This window comes from Halichoerus grypus, chromosome 7 (genome assembly GCF_964656455.1).
Source record: "Halichoerus grypus chromosome 7, mHalGry1.hap1.1, whole genome shotgun sequence".
Lineage (NCBI taxonomy): Eukaryota > Metazoa > Chordata > Mammalia > Carnivora > Phocidae > Halichoerus > Halichoerus grypus.
The window spans coordinates 132,222,256-132,237,164 of record NC_135718.1 but is presented as its reverse complement, the minus strand read 5'-3'; the positions used below and the strand labels follow the sequence as shown (position 1 = coordinate 132,237,164).

Here is a 14,909-nt window from a genome sequence, read left to right as displayed (position 1 = left end):
GTTTGGAAGTTTTCCTTCCATTTCTATTTTTTGGAACAGTTTCAGAAGAATAGGTATTAATTCTTCTTTAAATGTTTGGTAGAATTCCCCTGGGAAGCCATCTGGCCCTGGGCTTTTGTTTGTTGGAAGATTTTTGGTTACTGCTTCAATTTCCTTAGTGGTTATAGGTCTGTTCAGGTTTTCTATTTCTTCCTGGTTTAGTTTTGGTAGTTGATACATCTCTAGGAATGCATCCATTTCTTCCAGGTTACCTAATTTGCTGGCATAGAGTTGCTCACAATATGTTCTTATAATTGTTTGTATTTCTTTGGTGTTGGTTGTGATATCTCCTCTCATTCATGATTTTGTTGATTGGGTCATTTCTATATTCTTTTTGATGATTGGGTCATTTCTATATTCTTTTTGATAAGTCTGGCCAGGGTTTTATCAATCTTGTTAATTCTTTCAAAGAACTAGCTCCTAGTTTCGTTGATCTGTTCTACTGTTCTTTTGGTTTCTATTTCATTGATTTCTCCTCTGACCTTTATTATTTCTCTTCTCCTGCTGGGTTTAGGCTTTATTTGCTGTTTTTTCTCTAGCTCCTTTAGGTGTAGGGTTACCTTGTGTATTTGAGACCTTTCTTGTTTCTTGAGAAAGGCTTGTATGCTATATATTTTCCTCTTAGGACTGCCTTTGCTGCATCCCAAAGATTTTGAACAATTGTGTTTTCATTTTCATTGGTTTCCATGAATTTTTTTAATTCTTCTTTAATTTCCTGGTTGACCCATTCATTCTTCAGTAGGATGCTCTTTAGTCTCCATGTATTTGAGTTCTTTCTGACTTTCCTCTTGTGATTGAGTTCTAGTTTCAAAGCATTGTGGTCCAAAAATAGGCAGGGAATGATCCCAATCTTTTGGTACCGGTTGAGACCTGATTTGTGACCTAGGATGTGATCTGTTCTGGAGAATGTTCCATGGGCACTAGAGAAGAATGTGTATTCCGTTGCTTTGGGATGGAATGTTTTGAATATGTCTGTGAAGTCCATTTGGTCCAGTGTGTCACTTAAAGTCTTTATTTCCTTGTTGATCTTTTGCGTAGATGATCTGTCCATTTCAGTGACGGGGGTGTTAAAGTCCCCCACTATTATTGTACTGTTGTCAGTGTGTTTCTTTTTGTTATTAATTGGCTTATATAATTGGCTGCTCCCATGTTAGGAGCATAGATATTTACCATTGTTAGATCTTCTTGTTGGATAGACCCTTTAAGTAGGATATAGTGTCCTTCCTCATCTCTTATTACAGTCTTTGGTTTAAAATCTAATTTGTCTGATCTAAGGATTGCCACCCCAGCTTTCTTTGGGTGTCCATTAGCATGGTAAATGGTTTTCCACCCACTCACTTTCAATCTGGGGGTGTCTTTGGGTCTAAAATGAGTCTCTGGCAGACAGCAAATCGATGGGTCTTGTTTTTTAATCCAATCTGATAGCCTGTGTCTTTTGATTGGGGCATTTAGCCCATTTACATTCAGGGTAACTATTGAAAGATATGAATTTAGTGCCATTGTATTGCCTGCAAGGTGACTGTTACTGTATATTGTCTGTGTTCCTTTCTGGTCTATGTTGCTTTTAGGCTCTCTCTTTGCTTAGAGGACCCCTTTCAAGATTTCTTGTAGGGCTGGTTTCGTGTTTGCAAATTCCTTTAGTTTATGTTTGTCCTGGAAGCTTTTTATCTCTCCTTCTATTTTCAATGACAGCCTAGCTGGATATAGTATTCTTGGCTGCATGTTTTTCTCATTTAGTGCTCTGAATATATCATGCCAGTCCTTTCTGGCCTGCCAGGTCTCTGTGGATAGGTCTGTTGCCAGTCTAATGTTTCTACCATTGTAGGTTACAGATCTCTTCTCCCGAGCTGCTTTCAGGATTTTCTCTTTGTCTCTGAGACTTGTAAGTTTTACTATTAGATGTCAGGGTGTTGACCTATTTTTACTGATTTTGAGAGGGGTTCTCTGTGCCTCCTGGATTTTGATGCCTGTTTCCTTCCCCAAATTAGGGAAGTTCTCTGCTATAATTTGCTCCAATATACCTTCTGCCCCTCTCTCTCTTTCTTCTTCTGGGATCCCAATTATTCTAATGCTGTTTCATCTTATGGTATCACTTATCTCTCGAATTCTGCCCTCGTGATCCAGTAGTTGTTTATCTCTCTTTTTCTCAGCTTCTTGATTTTCCATCATTTGGTCTTCTATATCACTGATTCTGTCTTCTGCCTCATTTATCCTAGCCGTTAGTGCCCCCATTTTTATTGCACCTCATTAATAGCCTTTTTGATTTCAACTTGGTTAGATTTTAGTTCTTTTATTTCTCCAGAAAGGGTTTCTCTAATAACTTCCATGCTTTTTTCAAGCCCAGCTAGAATCTTTAAAATCATGATTCTGAACTCTAGGTCCGACATCGTACTAATGTCCGTATTGAGTAGGTCCCTGGCAGTCGGTACTACCTCTTGTTCTTTTTTTGAGGTGATTTTTTTCCATCTTGTCATTTTGTCCAGAGGAGAATAGACGAGTGAGAGAACAAAATGCTAACAGGTAACAATGTCCCCAGAAAATATACTCTAAACAAATCAGAAAAGACCTGAAACCAGGGGAAAAGAAAGGGAAAGAAAGAGAAAAGAAAAGGAAAAAAAAAGAAAAAGAAGAAGATAAAAACAAACAAAAACAGAACAAAACAAAAAAACAATATGATAAAATATGATCAGCCTGGTGCATAGATCAGCGCCACACACTAGATTTTGGGTGTATTTTTGTCTGTTAGATGAAAGTGCCTCCCAAAATTTTAAAGAAAGAAAAACTTATATATGTACAAAAATAAGGGTTGATATGATGAAGGGATGGAATATGACTGTAAAGATGAAAGTTATAAAAAATTTTATAGAAGGAATTTAAGATAAGAAGTTCTTTGAAAAAAGAAAGAAGAGCATTTTAAAAAAAGGGGGGGGAGAGAATGTGATCAGGCAGGAGACTAGAACAAAGCCATACACTAAAGATTTAGGGTATATTTTGATCTGTTAGAAGAAACTATATCTCAAAAGTTTAAAAGAGAGAGCAACATATATATATGCCAAAAATAAGGGTAACTACTATGAAGGGATAGAATATGACTCTAAAAATAAAAAATAAAAATGTTTTTTAAAAAAGGGATTGATAAGATGTTGGTTGAAAAAGGGAAAAAGAAAAATTAAAAAAAAAAAGACAGTTAAAAAAAATTAACTTTGAAAGACTGAAGAATCATGGTAAAAAAGCCATGGATTCTATGTGCAGTATTCCCCTAGCTCTCGAGTTCTGCTGTTTTCATTGATTGGTAAACTTGGTCTTGGCTGGCTGTCCTTGCTGATCTTCTGGGGGAGGGGCCTGTTGCCATGGTTCCCAAATGTCTTTGCTGGAGGTGGAATTGCCCCGCCCTTGCCCAGTCTGGCTAAGTAATCTGCTCGGGTTTGCTCTCGGGAGCTTTTCTTCCCTGCAAGCTTTCCGTACAGCTTTGGAGGCCGAGAGTGAAAATGGCAGCCTCCCAATCTCCACCCCAGAGGAGCCGAGAACTCGGGGCCCCGCTCCTCAGTGACCCGTCAGAGAAAAGCAGTCAGTCACTCCCGTCTCCCCGGTATCCGGCTGCACTCCGTGCTCACCTGGCCTGTGACCGAGCATTTCTATCTCTGGCACCTGACCCCGTGTGGAGTCTCCAAACCCAGCAGATCACTGTAGTGTGCTCTTGCACCACTCCTCCTGGGGGAGGAAGGGGAGTCTCCCCAGATCTGCCACTTGTTGGGTCTCTGCTGGAGGAGCAGTGGCCTGATTATACCCCAGATCATGGTTTATGGCAACCCCGAGGTGAGAGCCCGCTCCTCAGCTCCGTCTCTGCAGCCAGCTTCCCCGCTCCGATACCTGGGAGCTCTGCCACACTCAGGGACCCCTGGTCTTTCTGTGACCCCAAGGGTCCTGAGACCACACTGTCCCGTGAGGGTTCCACCCCCCCAGTTAGCCACTGGAGCGACGTCCCTCAGCGGAGCAGACTTCTAAAAGTTCCGATTTTGTGCTCCGCTGCTCTATCACTTGCCAGAAACGGCCGACGGAGGCCCCCTCCCCCGCCGTCTATCCTCCTGAATATTGCCTCGGATTCACTTCTCTGCACGTCCTACCTTCCAGAAGGTGGTCGCTTTTCTGTTCAGAGAGTTGTTGCTATTCTTTTCTTCGATCTCCTATTGAGTTCATAGGTGTTCAGAATGGTTTGATCCCTATCCAGCCGAATTCCTGAGACCAGAGGAAATCCAGGTCTCCTACTCCTCTGCCATCTTGCTCCTGTTCAGAAGCTTTTTATTTTGATGTAGTCCCAGTAGTTTATTTTTGCTTTTATTTCCCTTGCCTCCGGAGACGTATCTATAGAGAATTTGCTACAGCTGATAATATATTGACATTTTTAGTTTCAAGCTCTTGCTCTGGTTGCCAGCTGGACACATAAGAATGGTGCTATTAGGAAGCATTTGTGCACCTTCTTTGTGTTATGACTGTAGCTCCTGTGTTATCATTCCTTTTCAAATAATATTGCCAAATATGGCAACCAGTACATAAAAATAAATTTCAGAGCTAATAAAACATGGAGTCATTCTTTCTTTCTTTCTTTCTTTCTTTTTTTTAGGGCTTCCTTGTGCACCACCAGAATATGTGGTTCTACATAGTATTCCACCTCATAAATCAGACACTTACCAGTATGGAGAAGAAATAGTGTATGAATGTGTCGAAGGTTTTGGAACTAATGGATCTGCATCTATAAAATGTTTAGGAGGAAAATGGTCCCATCCACCAAAATGCATAAGTATAGTGCATTTAATTTTACTCTAAGGTTGATCAATATTCTTAATTCAGAACATAAATGGTACAAATATGAAACCAGGCAGTAGTTCTAGAATTTAACAAGGTATCTCTGGAAAGTTGTGGAGTCTGGTAGAGAACTAATAACCCTAGGAATAATAAAAGTGTGACAGCATGAGCCCAAATTATTTCACTTTCACGTTGCTTTGTGTGCACATTCAACATCCTCTGATAAACGTCCTCAGACTCCTCATCTCCGTTCCTGGACCACAGCTGGTCCCTGCTCAGTGATCTCATCATTATTCAATTTACTGTTAGTTTATCAGTTATCTCTTTATAAGTATATAATTTTCTCAGATTTGACATAATTAAAAGTAACAGATTTTGAAGAAGCAAAAAATACAAATACATACATAATGTAGGTGGCTTGTATGGGCAAAAAAGAATTTGAATGGAAGAAGTGTGATATCAAGCATTACATGTATCCCTATCTTTTCAGGCTTCCAACATCATCATCCCCATGTTTTACTTTTGATAAACATAGGACTACTCAATATAATTAAATCAGAAGACTTCTAACACATTTTTTCAACTTATAACAGTGCTCATTGGTTTGATGTGTACCTATTACTCTACATTATAGTTATTGGTCATTATGTATTTTAAAAGATTTACTGAACAAGTACATATTCTTTTCTTTCAGAAACAGACTGTGTTGGCTTACCTGATTTTGGTAATGCCATACCCAAAGGCCTAATGAAGGAATCATATAAGTCAGAAGAAAAAGTGACTTATGAATGTCCAAAATATTACCAATTGGATGGACCCAATTTTGTACAGTGTATTAAGAGCCAATGGATAGGAAAGCCAACATGCAAAGGTACTCCAATAAAATTTTAGAATCTATTTATCAAAATGCCTTAAGTAATATAATATAGAATTCCCTCTAACATCATTTAAACAATGGACATAGATTATTTTTTAGGCCAGGTCAAAGAAGGTTTATGCTTTAACATAAAGGGATGAAATTGTGTACTCAGTCGTTAATCTTAAAGCCCAACGGTTCTCAAACTATGGTCTCTGGAATAGCAGCATCAGCATCTTCTGGGAAATTGTTAGAAATGCAAATGTAAATTCACTGGCTCACTCAGACCTGTTGAGTCAAAAACTCTGAGGCTGCGACCCTGGAAGTGTCTTAACAATTTCCAAGGGATTCGATGTATACTCCAGTTTAGGAACCATAGCCAGAGGCTATTACCTTTACATCCACCTGAATCTCACTGGTGAATTATACATTACTCATTGAAATGTCTTTAAGATTTTGCAAAAAAAGGGGCACCTGGGTGGCTCAGTTGGTTAAGCGACTGCCTTCGGCTCAGGTCATGATCCCAGGGTCCTGGGATCGAGCCCCACATCGGGCTCCCTGCTCAGTGGGAAGCCTGCTTCTCCATCTCCCACTCCCCCTGCTTGTGTTCCCTCTCTCGCTGTCTCTCTCTCTCTCTCTCTCTGTCAATTAAATAAATAAATAAAATCTTTAAAAAAAAAAGAATTTGCAAAAAAAAAATTATTAAAGAGTGTTCTTATAAATTATACATTTATTTTTCTGTTATTTTTCCACATCTCCTGTTTGGATCCTCAGTTAATCATCTTTCCTTCAACTATAGTATTCTTTAAAGTATGTTAATTCTTCATTTATTCTCTAAGAAAGTGCCTACTGTGTTTATTTTTCTAAGGTCCTAAAATTACGTTCATAAACAGGATGATTGTAAGCCAAAATCTGACATCAAATAATCTTTTTATTATTATTGTCTTGTGGTTTATAAGTTTATATTGAATTTATGTAATTTGTAATATTGATTTTACTAAAAATGGGAAATGTCCAGAAAAACTCTCATTTTCATAGAAGCTTAAATCTTATCAAAAGATACTGCTTTATCTCTTTTTCTTCAATCTTATATGTAAATTTCTTAAAATTGGCTCTCTTTCATGACAGATAAACTGTTGATTTTAAATCCTCCTTCAGATATATTTGGAATCCTGTTCATTGATTTGCTACTCAAAATGATCATTACGTTAGAGATGCTACTTTTTTCTTTCTATTCAGATATTTCCTGTGCGAATCCACCCAAAGTGAAAAATGCTATTATACTAAATGAGAAGCCTAGTTATAGACCTGGTCAGAGCGCCCGTTATGAATGCATTAAACCTTTTGACCTGTTTGGGGATGTAGAAGTGATATGTTTAAATGGGACCTGGACACAACCCCCTCAGTGTGCAGGTAAAGTATCTTATTTCCCCTCAAATTTTAGAGAATATATTAAGGACTGGATATGTCAATATAAATATATAATGACATAGTTCTTATGGAATCTTTTTTTTATCTCAAATAAAATGATGGTGCTTAAAATCCAATTTTTTCTTTTTGTGGACTGCATAGTGATATTATCTATTTATTTTATGAAAGATTTGGCCAGATTAAGACAGTTGGAATCATGGAAAATTCTCTTTTTTTTTTAATTTTTATTTTTAGAGACAGAGAGTGTGAGCATGAGTGCGAGCAGTGGGGGGAGGGGCAGAGGGGAAGGAGAGAGAGAATCTTTAGCAGACACCACACTGAGCACGGAGCCGGATGTGGGGCTCGATCTCACAACCCTGAGATCATGACCTGAGCAGAAATCAAGAGTCAGACATTTAATCGACTGAGCCACCAGGCACCCAGAAAATTCCCTATCTTAAGCATTAAGATACTTAGTTATTTCCTGAGGAATAAATGTATTAAAGATATGGGGGGGGGCACTGAGTGGCTCAGTCAGAGCAGAACCTGCTTCCCTCTCTGTCTGCTGCTCCCCCTGCTTGTGCTCTCTCTCTTTCTCTCTGACAAATAAATAAAATCTTTTTTAAAAAATGATATGCTGAGGACATTTGACAGCTCTATGAAATTTCACTTTGAGACACACAATCAACAACTGGGGCATGTTCATAGAATCTGATATAAATTTGGGCTTCTTCAGCATGTGGATTATATAAAGGTAGGTTACTAGCTGAGCTCAACCAGAGAATTAGTGTATATAGAAAAAAAGTCTGAGAACTTGGTCATAGGACACTCCAGTAATTAGAGTTTAGGAAATAAGAGGACCCAACAAAGGAGATATTATAGCTGCTTGTTTTTCAAATCAGCTTTTGCCTGGCATATATATTTTCCAATCTTTTACTTTGAGCCCACCTATGTTTTCATGTTGAAGTTAGTTTCTTTCAGTTGCCATATAGTCGGCTCTTGTTTATGTATCCATTCTGCCATTTTCAGTCTTTTAACTGAAATATTTAAGCCATTTACACTTAAAATAATTATTGATAGATTAGGGGCTGTGTCAGCCATTTTATTATTTGTCTTCCGTTTCTTTCCTCTGTTTCTCACTCCCATTCCTTTTTTGGCTGTGCCTGCGGACTTTTGGAACATTTTAAAATAATTTTATTTTGATATGTCTTTGTTGTTTTGGAGCATATCTCTTTGTATAGCTTTATCCGTGGTTGCTCAAGGTATTAAGATGCACATAATGCTTGTCACCTTCCCCCTACCCCCGTTTTGACATTTTACCACTTCAAGTGAAATGAGGAAACCTTACTTCCACTTAGGTCCATTCACCCTTCCACATTTTATTTTATTTTATTTATTATTTATTTATTGATAGAGAGAAAGAGAGAGAGAGAGTGAGTGGAGTGGCAGAAGGAGAGGGAGAGAGAAAATCTTAAGCAGACTCCACACCCAGTTTGGAGCCTGACACAGGGCTCAATCTCACAACTCTGAGATCATGACCTGAGCTAAATTCAAGAGTGGACACTTAACCAACTGACTGAGCCTCCCAGGCGCCCCTACCTTCCCCACATTTCAAACATATGTTTCTTAAGTATTTCTTCTACATATACTGAACACCATATCAAATGATATAATGTTTCACAAACATCAAACATAACAAACTCCTTAGGAAAAAAGAGTCCATTATATTTACCCTTATTTTTTCAGTCCATTGTTTTGTTTTTTTTTTTTTTCCTTCATGAAGTCTCAATCCTCTCTCTGTTATCTTTTCCCTGATATTTGAAGAATTCCTTTAGCAATCCTTTAAAGATAGATCTGCTGGAGATAAATGTTCTGTTTTCCTTTGTCTCAGAATATCTTCTTTTCTCCCTTAAACCCTAGAGGATAGAATCACTATATATAGCATTCAGGGCTGACGGTTCTTTTCTTCCAGCACTTGAAAAATGTTGTCACTTCTTTCTGGCTTGATGGTCACAGATGAGAACCCCACTAACATTTGAATCCTTTTTCCCTTAGAGGTTTGCATAATTTCTATGTAGCTGCTTTTGAGATTTCTTTCTTTCTCTTTAGCTTTCCTCAGTTGAATGTGGCTTATCTTGGCATGAATTTCTTTGGGTTCGTCCTGTTTGGCTTTTTCAATATGAATGTTTATGCCTTGTGCCCAATTTGGGAAATTTTCAGTCAGTATTTTTAGAAGTTTTTTTGGTTTTGTTTTCAGTCTATTTTCAAAGTGAGTAATTTGTATTCTGTATGCAAGTTTATTTATCCTTCTGTCATCTGTAATCCATGGTTGAGCCCATCCAGTGAGCTTTTTGTTTTAAATTCCATTATTATATTTTTTAGTTCTATAATTCCCATGGAATTTTAAAAACCATCGTCTTATAATTCCAGTATTGTGTCAAAGAAGTGTTGTGATCTGTTGATTATCTTTTCTCTTTTGAGATTTGCCTGGTTCTTGGTATGATGAGTGATTTCCAATTGTGTTCTAGACATTTCGGGTGTTGTGTTAAGATTCTGGATTTTATTGAAATCTCTTATTTACCAGGCCTCCACTACTGCAGAGTGCAAGTCCAGGCTTCCCACTTGGCCTCCACTGACACCATGGAAAGGGGAGAGGTGTCTTGTTTCCTGACTGTGGATAGAAGTCTAGGTTCCACCCTTGACCTCTGTTGATCACTGTTGGTCTCTGATCAACATGAGGAGAGAGTTGATCAAGGTTTCTTCTACGTTTTTCAGGAGTAATTCAAGTATTGTAAAAAAAAATATTTCTACCTTGCTAGAATATTCCTTTCCTGAGCCTTTGGCTAAAGAGAGCAGACAATTCTTGGAACTTTTTTTTTTCCCTGAACTTGATATCATTTCTGGGTTCCAGTCTTCTTCAGTGCCCAGTCCAGGATCCATAGGAGGCAACATGAAAACCCAAACAACTCACTGCAGTATAATTCCTTGAATACCAAGGCCTCTGATCAGATCAACGTCTTCTCTACATCCTTCACCATCTCTTTTGTTGGTTTTTATATTTTTAGTGATACTGAGCAGAAGGAATAAGCTGAAAGGTCTCTACCTCATCATGTCCAGAACAGGAAGCCAGCAATTGTCTTTCCCATTATACAAATGTGTAATTCTTTGACTTTAATTAAAGAAGTTGATGTTCCCTTTATAAAGTAAATGAAAATCAATAAGCAATAACTAGAGATCCAATAGACACTGCAGTATGTTGTATGTAACAAGAAAGTTTCTTTGTTTCCATTAGCTATCCATCTGTCCAGTATTTATTCAGTAAGAAAAACATTTTTTAACACCAGAATACGTAAAGCAGATATATTTGTTAATGCTTCATGTGTGCTTTCATGTGGGATAAAAGGAAAGCCTTAGAATTGTAATTCTCAGTTTAAGTGATTAAAATTTCTTCAATGGGGGCACGTGGGTGGCTCAGTTGGTTAAGCGTCTGCCTTTGGCTCAGGTCATGATCCCAGGGCTCTCTGCTCAGCGGGGAATCTGCTTCTCCCTTTGCCTCTCCCTCTGGGCTTGTGCTCTCTCTCTCTCTCACTGACTCTCTCTCAAATAAATAAATATTTATTTATTTGTCAGAGAGAGAGAGGGAGAGCACAAGCAGGGGAAGCATCAGGCAGAGGGAGAAGCAGGCTCCCTGCTGAGCAAGGAGCACAATGTGGGACTCGATCCCAGGACCCCGGGATCATGACCCAAGCTGAAAGCAGATGCTTAACCGACTAAGCCACCCAGGCGTCCCAAATAAAATCTTTAAAAAATAAAATAAAATAAAATTTCTTCAGTGAATCCTTTCTGTCAACAGAAATCACAAGTCTTGATATTGAATATTGTGCTATATTTTTATTTGATTTATTTTAACCTGTTTTTCTTTGGTTTTTCAATAAATCAAATAAATATTTTTTTTTTAGATTCTAAAGGAAAATGTGGGCCTCCTCCACCTATTGACAATGGAGACATTACCTCATTCCCATCATCAACATATGCTCCAGGATCATCAGTAGAGTACAGATGCCAGGCCTTCTATGTACTTCAGGGACACAGGACCATAAGATGTAGAAATGGACAGTGGTCACCACCACCAAAATGCTTAGGTAAATATTTCAATATTCTCATGGGTCCTGGGAAAATCAGTATAATAGATGTTTTGCTGTTATTAATATAATGTTCATGGATTAACAAACATTTGTTGAATGCTGACTACCAAATACTAATGTGTGAAGAAGAAAAAGTTGGAAAAAAAAACTCTTGTTCTAGCAAAATATCCTTAAGTGAAAGGACTCGATTTCTTCATGTTAAAATTGACATTGTGAATCTTTGATTATAACATTTAATTATCACACCTTAAACATAGTACCTCATTTTACATCATTAATCATTTAAAGTGATTTAAATCAACATGATGGGTTTTCAGTGAATTGGTTTGGAAAAGGTTTTGAAAATGAAGCCCTGGGCCAGTGTAGAAGATTCTACTTGAAAGTCTGAAATTCTGGGGCGCCTGGGTGGTTAAGCGTGTGCTTTCAGCTCAGTTCATGATCCCAGGGTCCTGGGATGGAGCAGCACAGCAGGCTCCCTGCTCAGCAGAGAGTCTGCTTCTCTCCCTCTGCTTCTCCCCGTGCTTGTGTGCTCACTCTCTCTCTCTGTAAGTGTCAAATAAATAAATAAAATCTTTTAAAAAGTTTCGGGGGGAGGAGCAAGATGACGGAGGAGTAGGAGACCTAAATTTGGTCTGGTCCCAGGAGTTCAGCTAGATAGGGATCAAACCATTCTGAACTCCTATGAACTCAACAGGAGATCAAAGAAAAGAATAGCAGCAACTCTCTGAACAGAAAAGTGACCACTTTCTGGAAGGTAGGACGTGCAGAGAAGTGAATCCGAGGCGATATTCAGGAGGATAGATGGTGGGGGAGAGGGCCTCCATCAGCCACTTCTGGCAAGTGATAGCACAGCGGAGCACAAAATCAGAACTTGTAGAAGTCTGCTCCGCTGAGGGATGTTGCTCCAGTGGCTAAGCGGGGGGTGGAACCCTCACTGGGACAGTGTGGTCTCAGGACCCTCGGGGTCACAGAAAGACCAGGGGTGCCTGAGTGCGGCAGAGCTCCCAGGTATTGGAGCAGGGAAGCTGGCTGCAGAAACAGAGCAGAGGCACGGGCTCTCAGCTCGGGGTTGCCATAAACTGTGTTCCAAGGCACAGCCGGGCCACTGCTCCTCCAGCAGGGACCCAACAAGTGGCAGATCTGGGGAGACTCCCCTTCCTCCCCCAGAAGAAGCGGCACAGGAGTGCACCGCAGGGATCTGCTGGGTTTGGAGACTCCACACGGGGTCAGGTACCAGAGATAGAAACACCTGGTCAAGGCCGGATCAGCACAGAGTGCGGCTCTGGGAGCTCACTGAGGAGAGGGGCCCTGAGTTCTCGGCTCCTCTGGGGTGGAGATTTGGAGGCCGCCATTTTCACTCTTGGCCTCCAAAGCTGTATGGAAAGCTTGCAGGGAACAAAAGCTCCCGAGAGCAAACCCGAGCTGATTACTTAGCCCGGACCCGGCAAGGGCAGGGAAATTCCACCTCCGGCAAAGACATTTGGGAACCACGGCAACAGGCCCCTCCCCCAGAAGATCAGCAAGAACAGCCAGCCAAGACCAAGTTTACCGATCAATGAGAACGGCAGAACTCCAGCGCTAGGGGAATACTGCGCATAGAATTAATGGCTTTTTTCCCATGATTCTTTAGTCTTTCAAATTTTTTTAATTTTCTTTTTCTTTTTTTTTTTTAATTTTTCTTTTTCCCTTTTTCAACCAACATCTTATCAGTCCCTTTTTTAAGAATCTTTTTTATTTTTCATTTTTAGAGTCATATTTTATCCCTTCATAGTAGTTAACCTTATTTTTGCTATACATATAAGTTGTTTTCTCTTTAAAATTTTGGGATACAGGGGATGCCTGGGTGGCTCAGTTGGTTAAACATCTGCCTTCAGCTCAGGTCATGATCCCAGCATCCTGGGATCGAGTCCCGTATCAGGCTCCTTGCTCAGCAGGGAGCCTGCTTCTCCCTCTGCTGCTCTTCCTGCTTGTGCTCTCGCTCTCACTATGTCAAATAAATAAATAAAATCTTTTTAAAAAATAAAATAAAATAAAATTTTGGGATACAGTTTCCTCTAACAGACCAAAATATACCCTAAATCTCTACTGTATGCCTTTGTTCTAGTCTCCTGCCCGATCACATTCTCTCCCCCCCCTTTTTTTTTTAAATTTCCTTCTTTCTTTTTTCAACCAACTTCTTACCTTATCAATTCCTTTTATAAAATCTTTTATAATTTTCATCTTTACAGTCATATTCCATCCCTTCATCGTATTTACCCTTATTTTTGTACATATATAAGCTTTTCTTTCTTTAAAATTTTGGGAGGCAGTTTCTTCTAAGAGACCAAAATATGCCCAAAATCTAGTGTTTGGCACTGATCTATTCACCAGCCTGATCATGTTTGATCATATTCTTTTTTTTTTTATCTTTTTCTTTTCCTTTTTTTTTTTCCTTTTTTCTTTCTTTCCCTTCCTTTTCCGCCTGTTTCAGGTCTCTTTTGTTTAGTGTATATTTTTCTGGTGTCGTTCTTACCCTGTTAGCATGTTGTCCTCTCATTCATCTGTTCGCCTCTGGACAAAATGACAAGATGGGAAAAATCACCTCACCAAAAAAAAAAAAAAAACAAGAGTCAGTACCGACTGCCAGGGACCTAATCGATTCGGACATTAGTAAGATGTTGGAACTAGAGTTCAGAATGACAATTATAAAGATACTAGCTGGGCTTGGAAAAAGTATGGAAGATATTAGAGAAACCCTTTCTGGAGAAATAAAAGAACTAAAATCTAACCAAGTTGAAATCAAAAAGGCTATTAATGAGGTGCAATAAAAAATGGAGGCTCTAATTGCTAGCATAAAAGAGGCAGAAGAGAGAATTAGTGATATAGAAGACCAAATGATGGAAAATCAAGAAGCTGAGAAAAAGAGAGATAAACAACTACTGGATCACGAGGGCAGAATTCCAGAGATAAGTGATACCATAAGACGAAACAATATTAGAATAATTGGGATCCCAGAAGAAGAAGGAAGAGAGAGAGGGGCAGAAGGTATATTGGAGCAAATTATAGCAGAGAACTTCCCTAATTTGGGGAAGGAAACAGGCATCAAAATCCAGGAGGCACAGAGAACCCCCCTCAAAATCAATAAGAATAGGTCAACAGCCCAACATCTAATAGTAAAACTTACGAGTCTCAGACACAAAGAGAAAATCCTGAAAGCAGCTCAGGACAAGAGACCTGTAAGATACAATGGTAGAAACATTAGATTGGCAACAGACCTATCCACAGAGACTGGCAGGCCAGAAAGGACTGGCATGATATATTCAGAGCACTAAATGAGAAAAACATGCAGCCAAGAATACTATATCCAGCTAGGCTGTCATTGAAAATAGAAGGAGAGATAAAAAGCTTCCAGGACAAACAAAAACTAAAGGAATTTGCAAACATGAAACCAGCCCTACAAGAAATATTGAAAGGGGTCCTCTAAGCAAAGAGAGAGCCTAAAAGCAACATAGACCAGAAAGGAACACAGACAATATACAGTAACAGTCACCTTACAGGCAATACAATGGCACTAAATTCATATCTTTCAATAGTTACCCTGAATGTAAATGGGCTAAATGCCCCAATCAAAAGACACAGGCTATCAGATTGGATTAAAAAACAAGACCCATCGATAT

The 14,909-nt window shown here is 39.1% G+C and overlaps 1 protein-coding gene across 4 annotated transcripts in view; it reads left to right on the top strand.

Moving 5' to 3' along the window:
• LOC118530846 (complement factor H-like) overlaps positions 1-14,909 on the top strand; it is an 80,286-nt gene that overhangs the window by 60,712 nt on the left and 4,665 nt on the right. Inside the window, exons 12-15 of one of the 4 annotated variants that reach the window (XM_078078332.1) lie at positions 4,661-4,837; positions 5,537-5,713; positions 6,938-7,111; positions 11,068-11,250. In XM_078078332.1, the coding sequence (XP_077934458.1) occupies positions 4,661-4,837; positions 5,537-5,713; positions 6,938-7,111; positions 11,068-11,250 (711 nt within the window). The remainder of the gene's footprint in view (positions 1-4,660; positions 4,838-5,536; positions 5,714-6,937; positions 7,112-11,067; positions 11,251-14,909) is intronic. The other 3 variants (XM_078078333.1, XM_078078335.1, XM_078078336.1) reach the window with 3 other exon arrangements.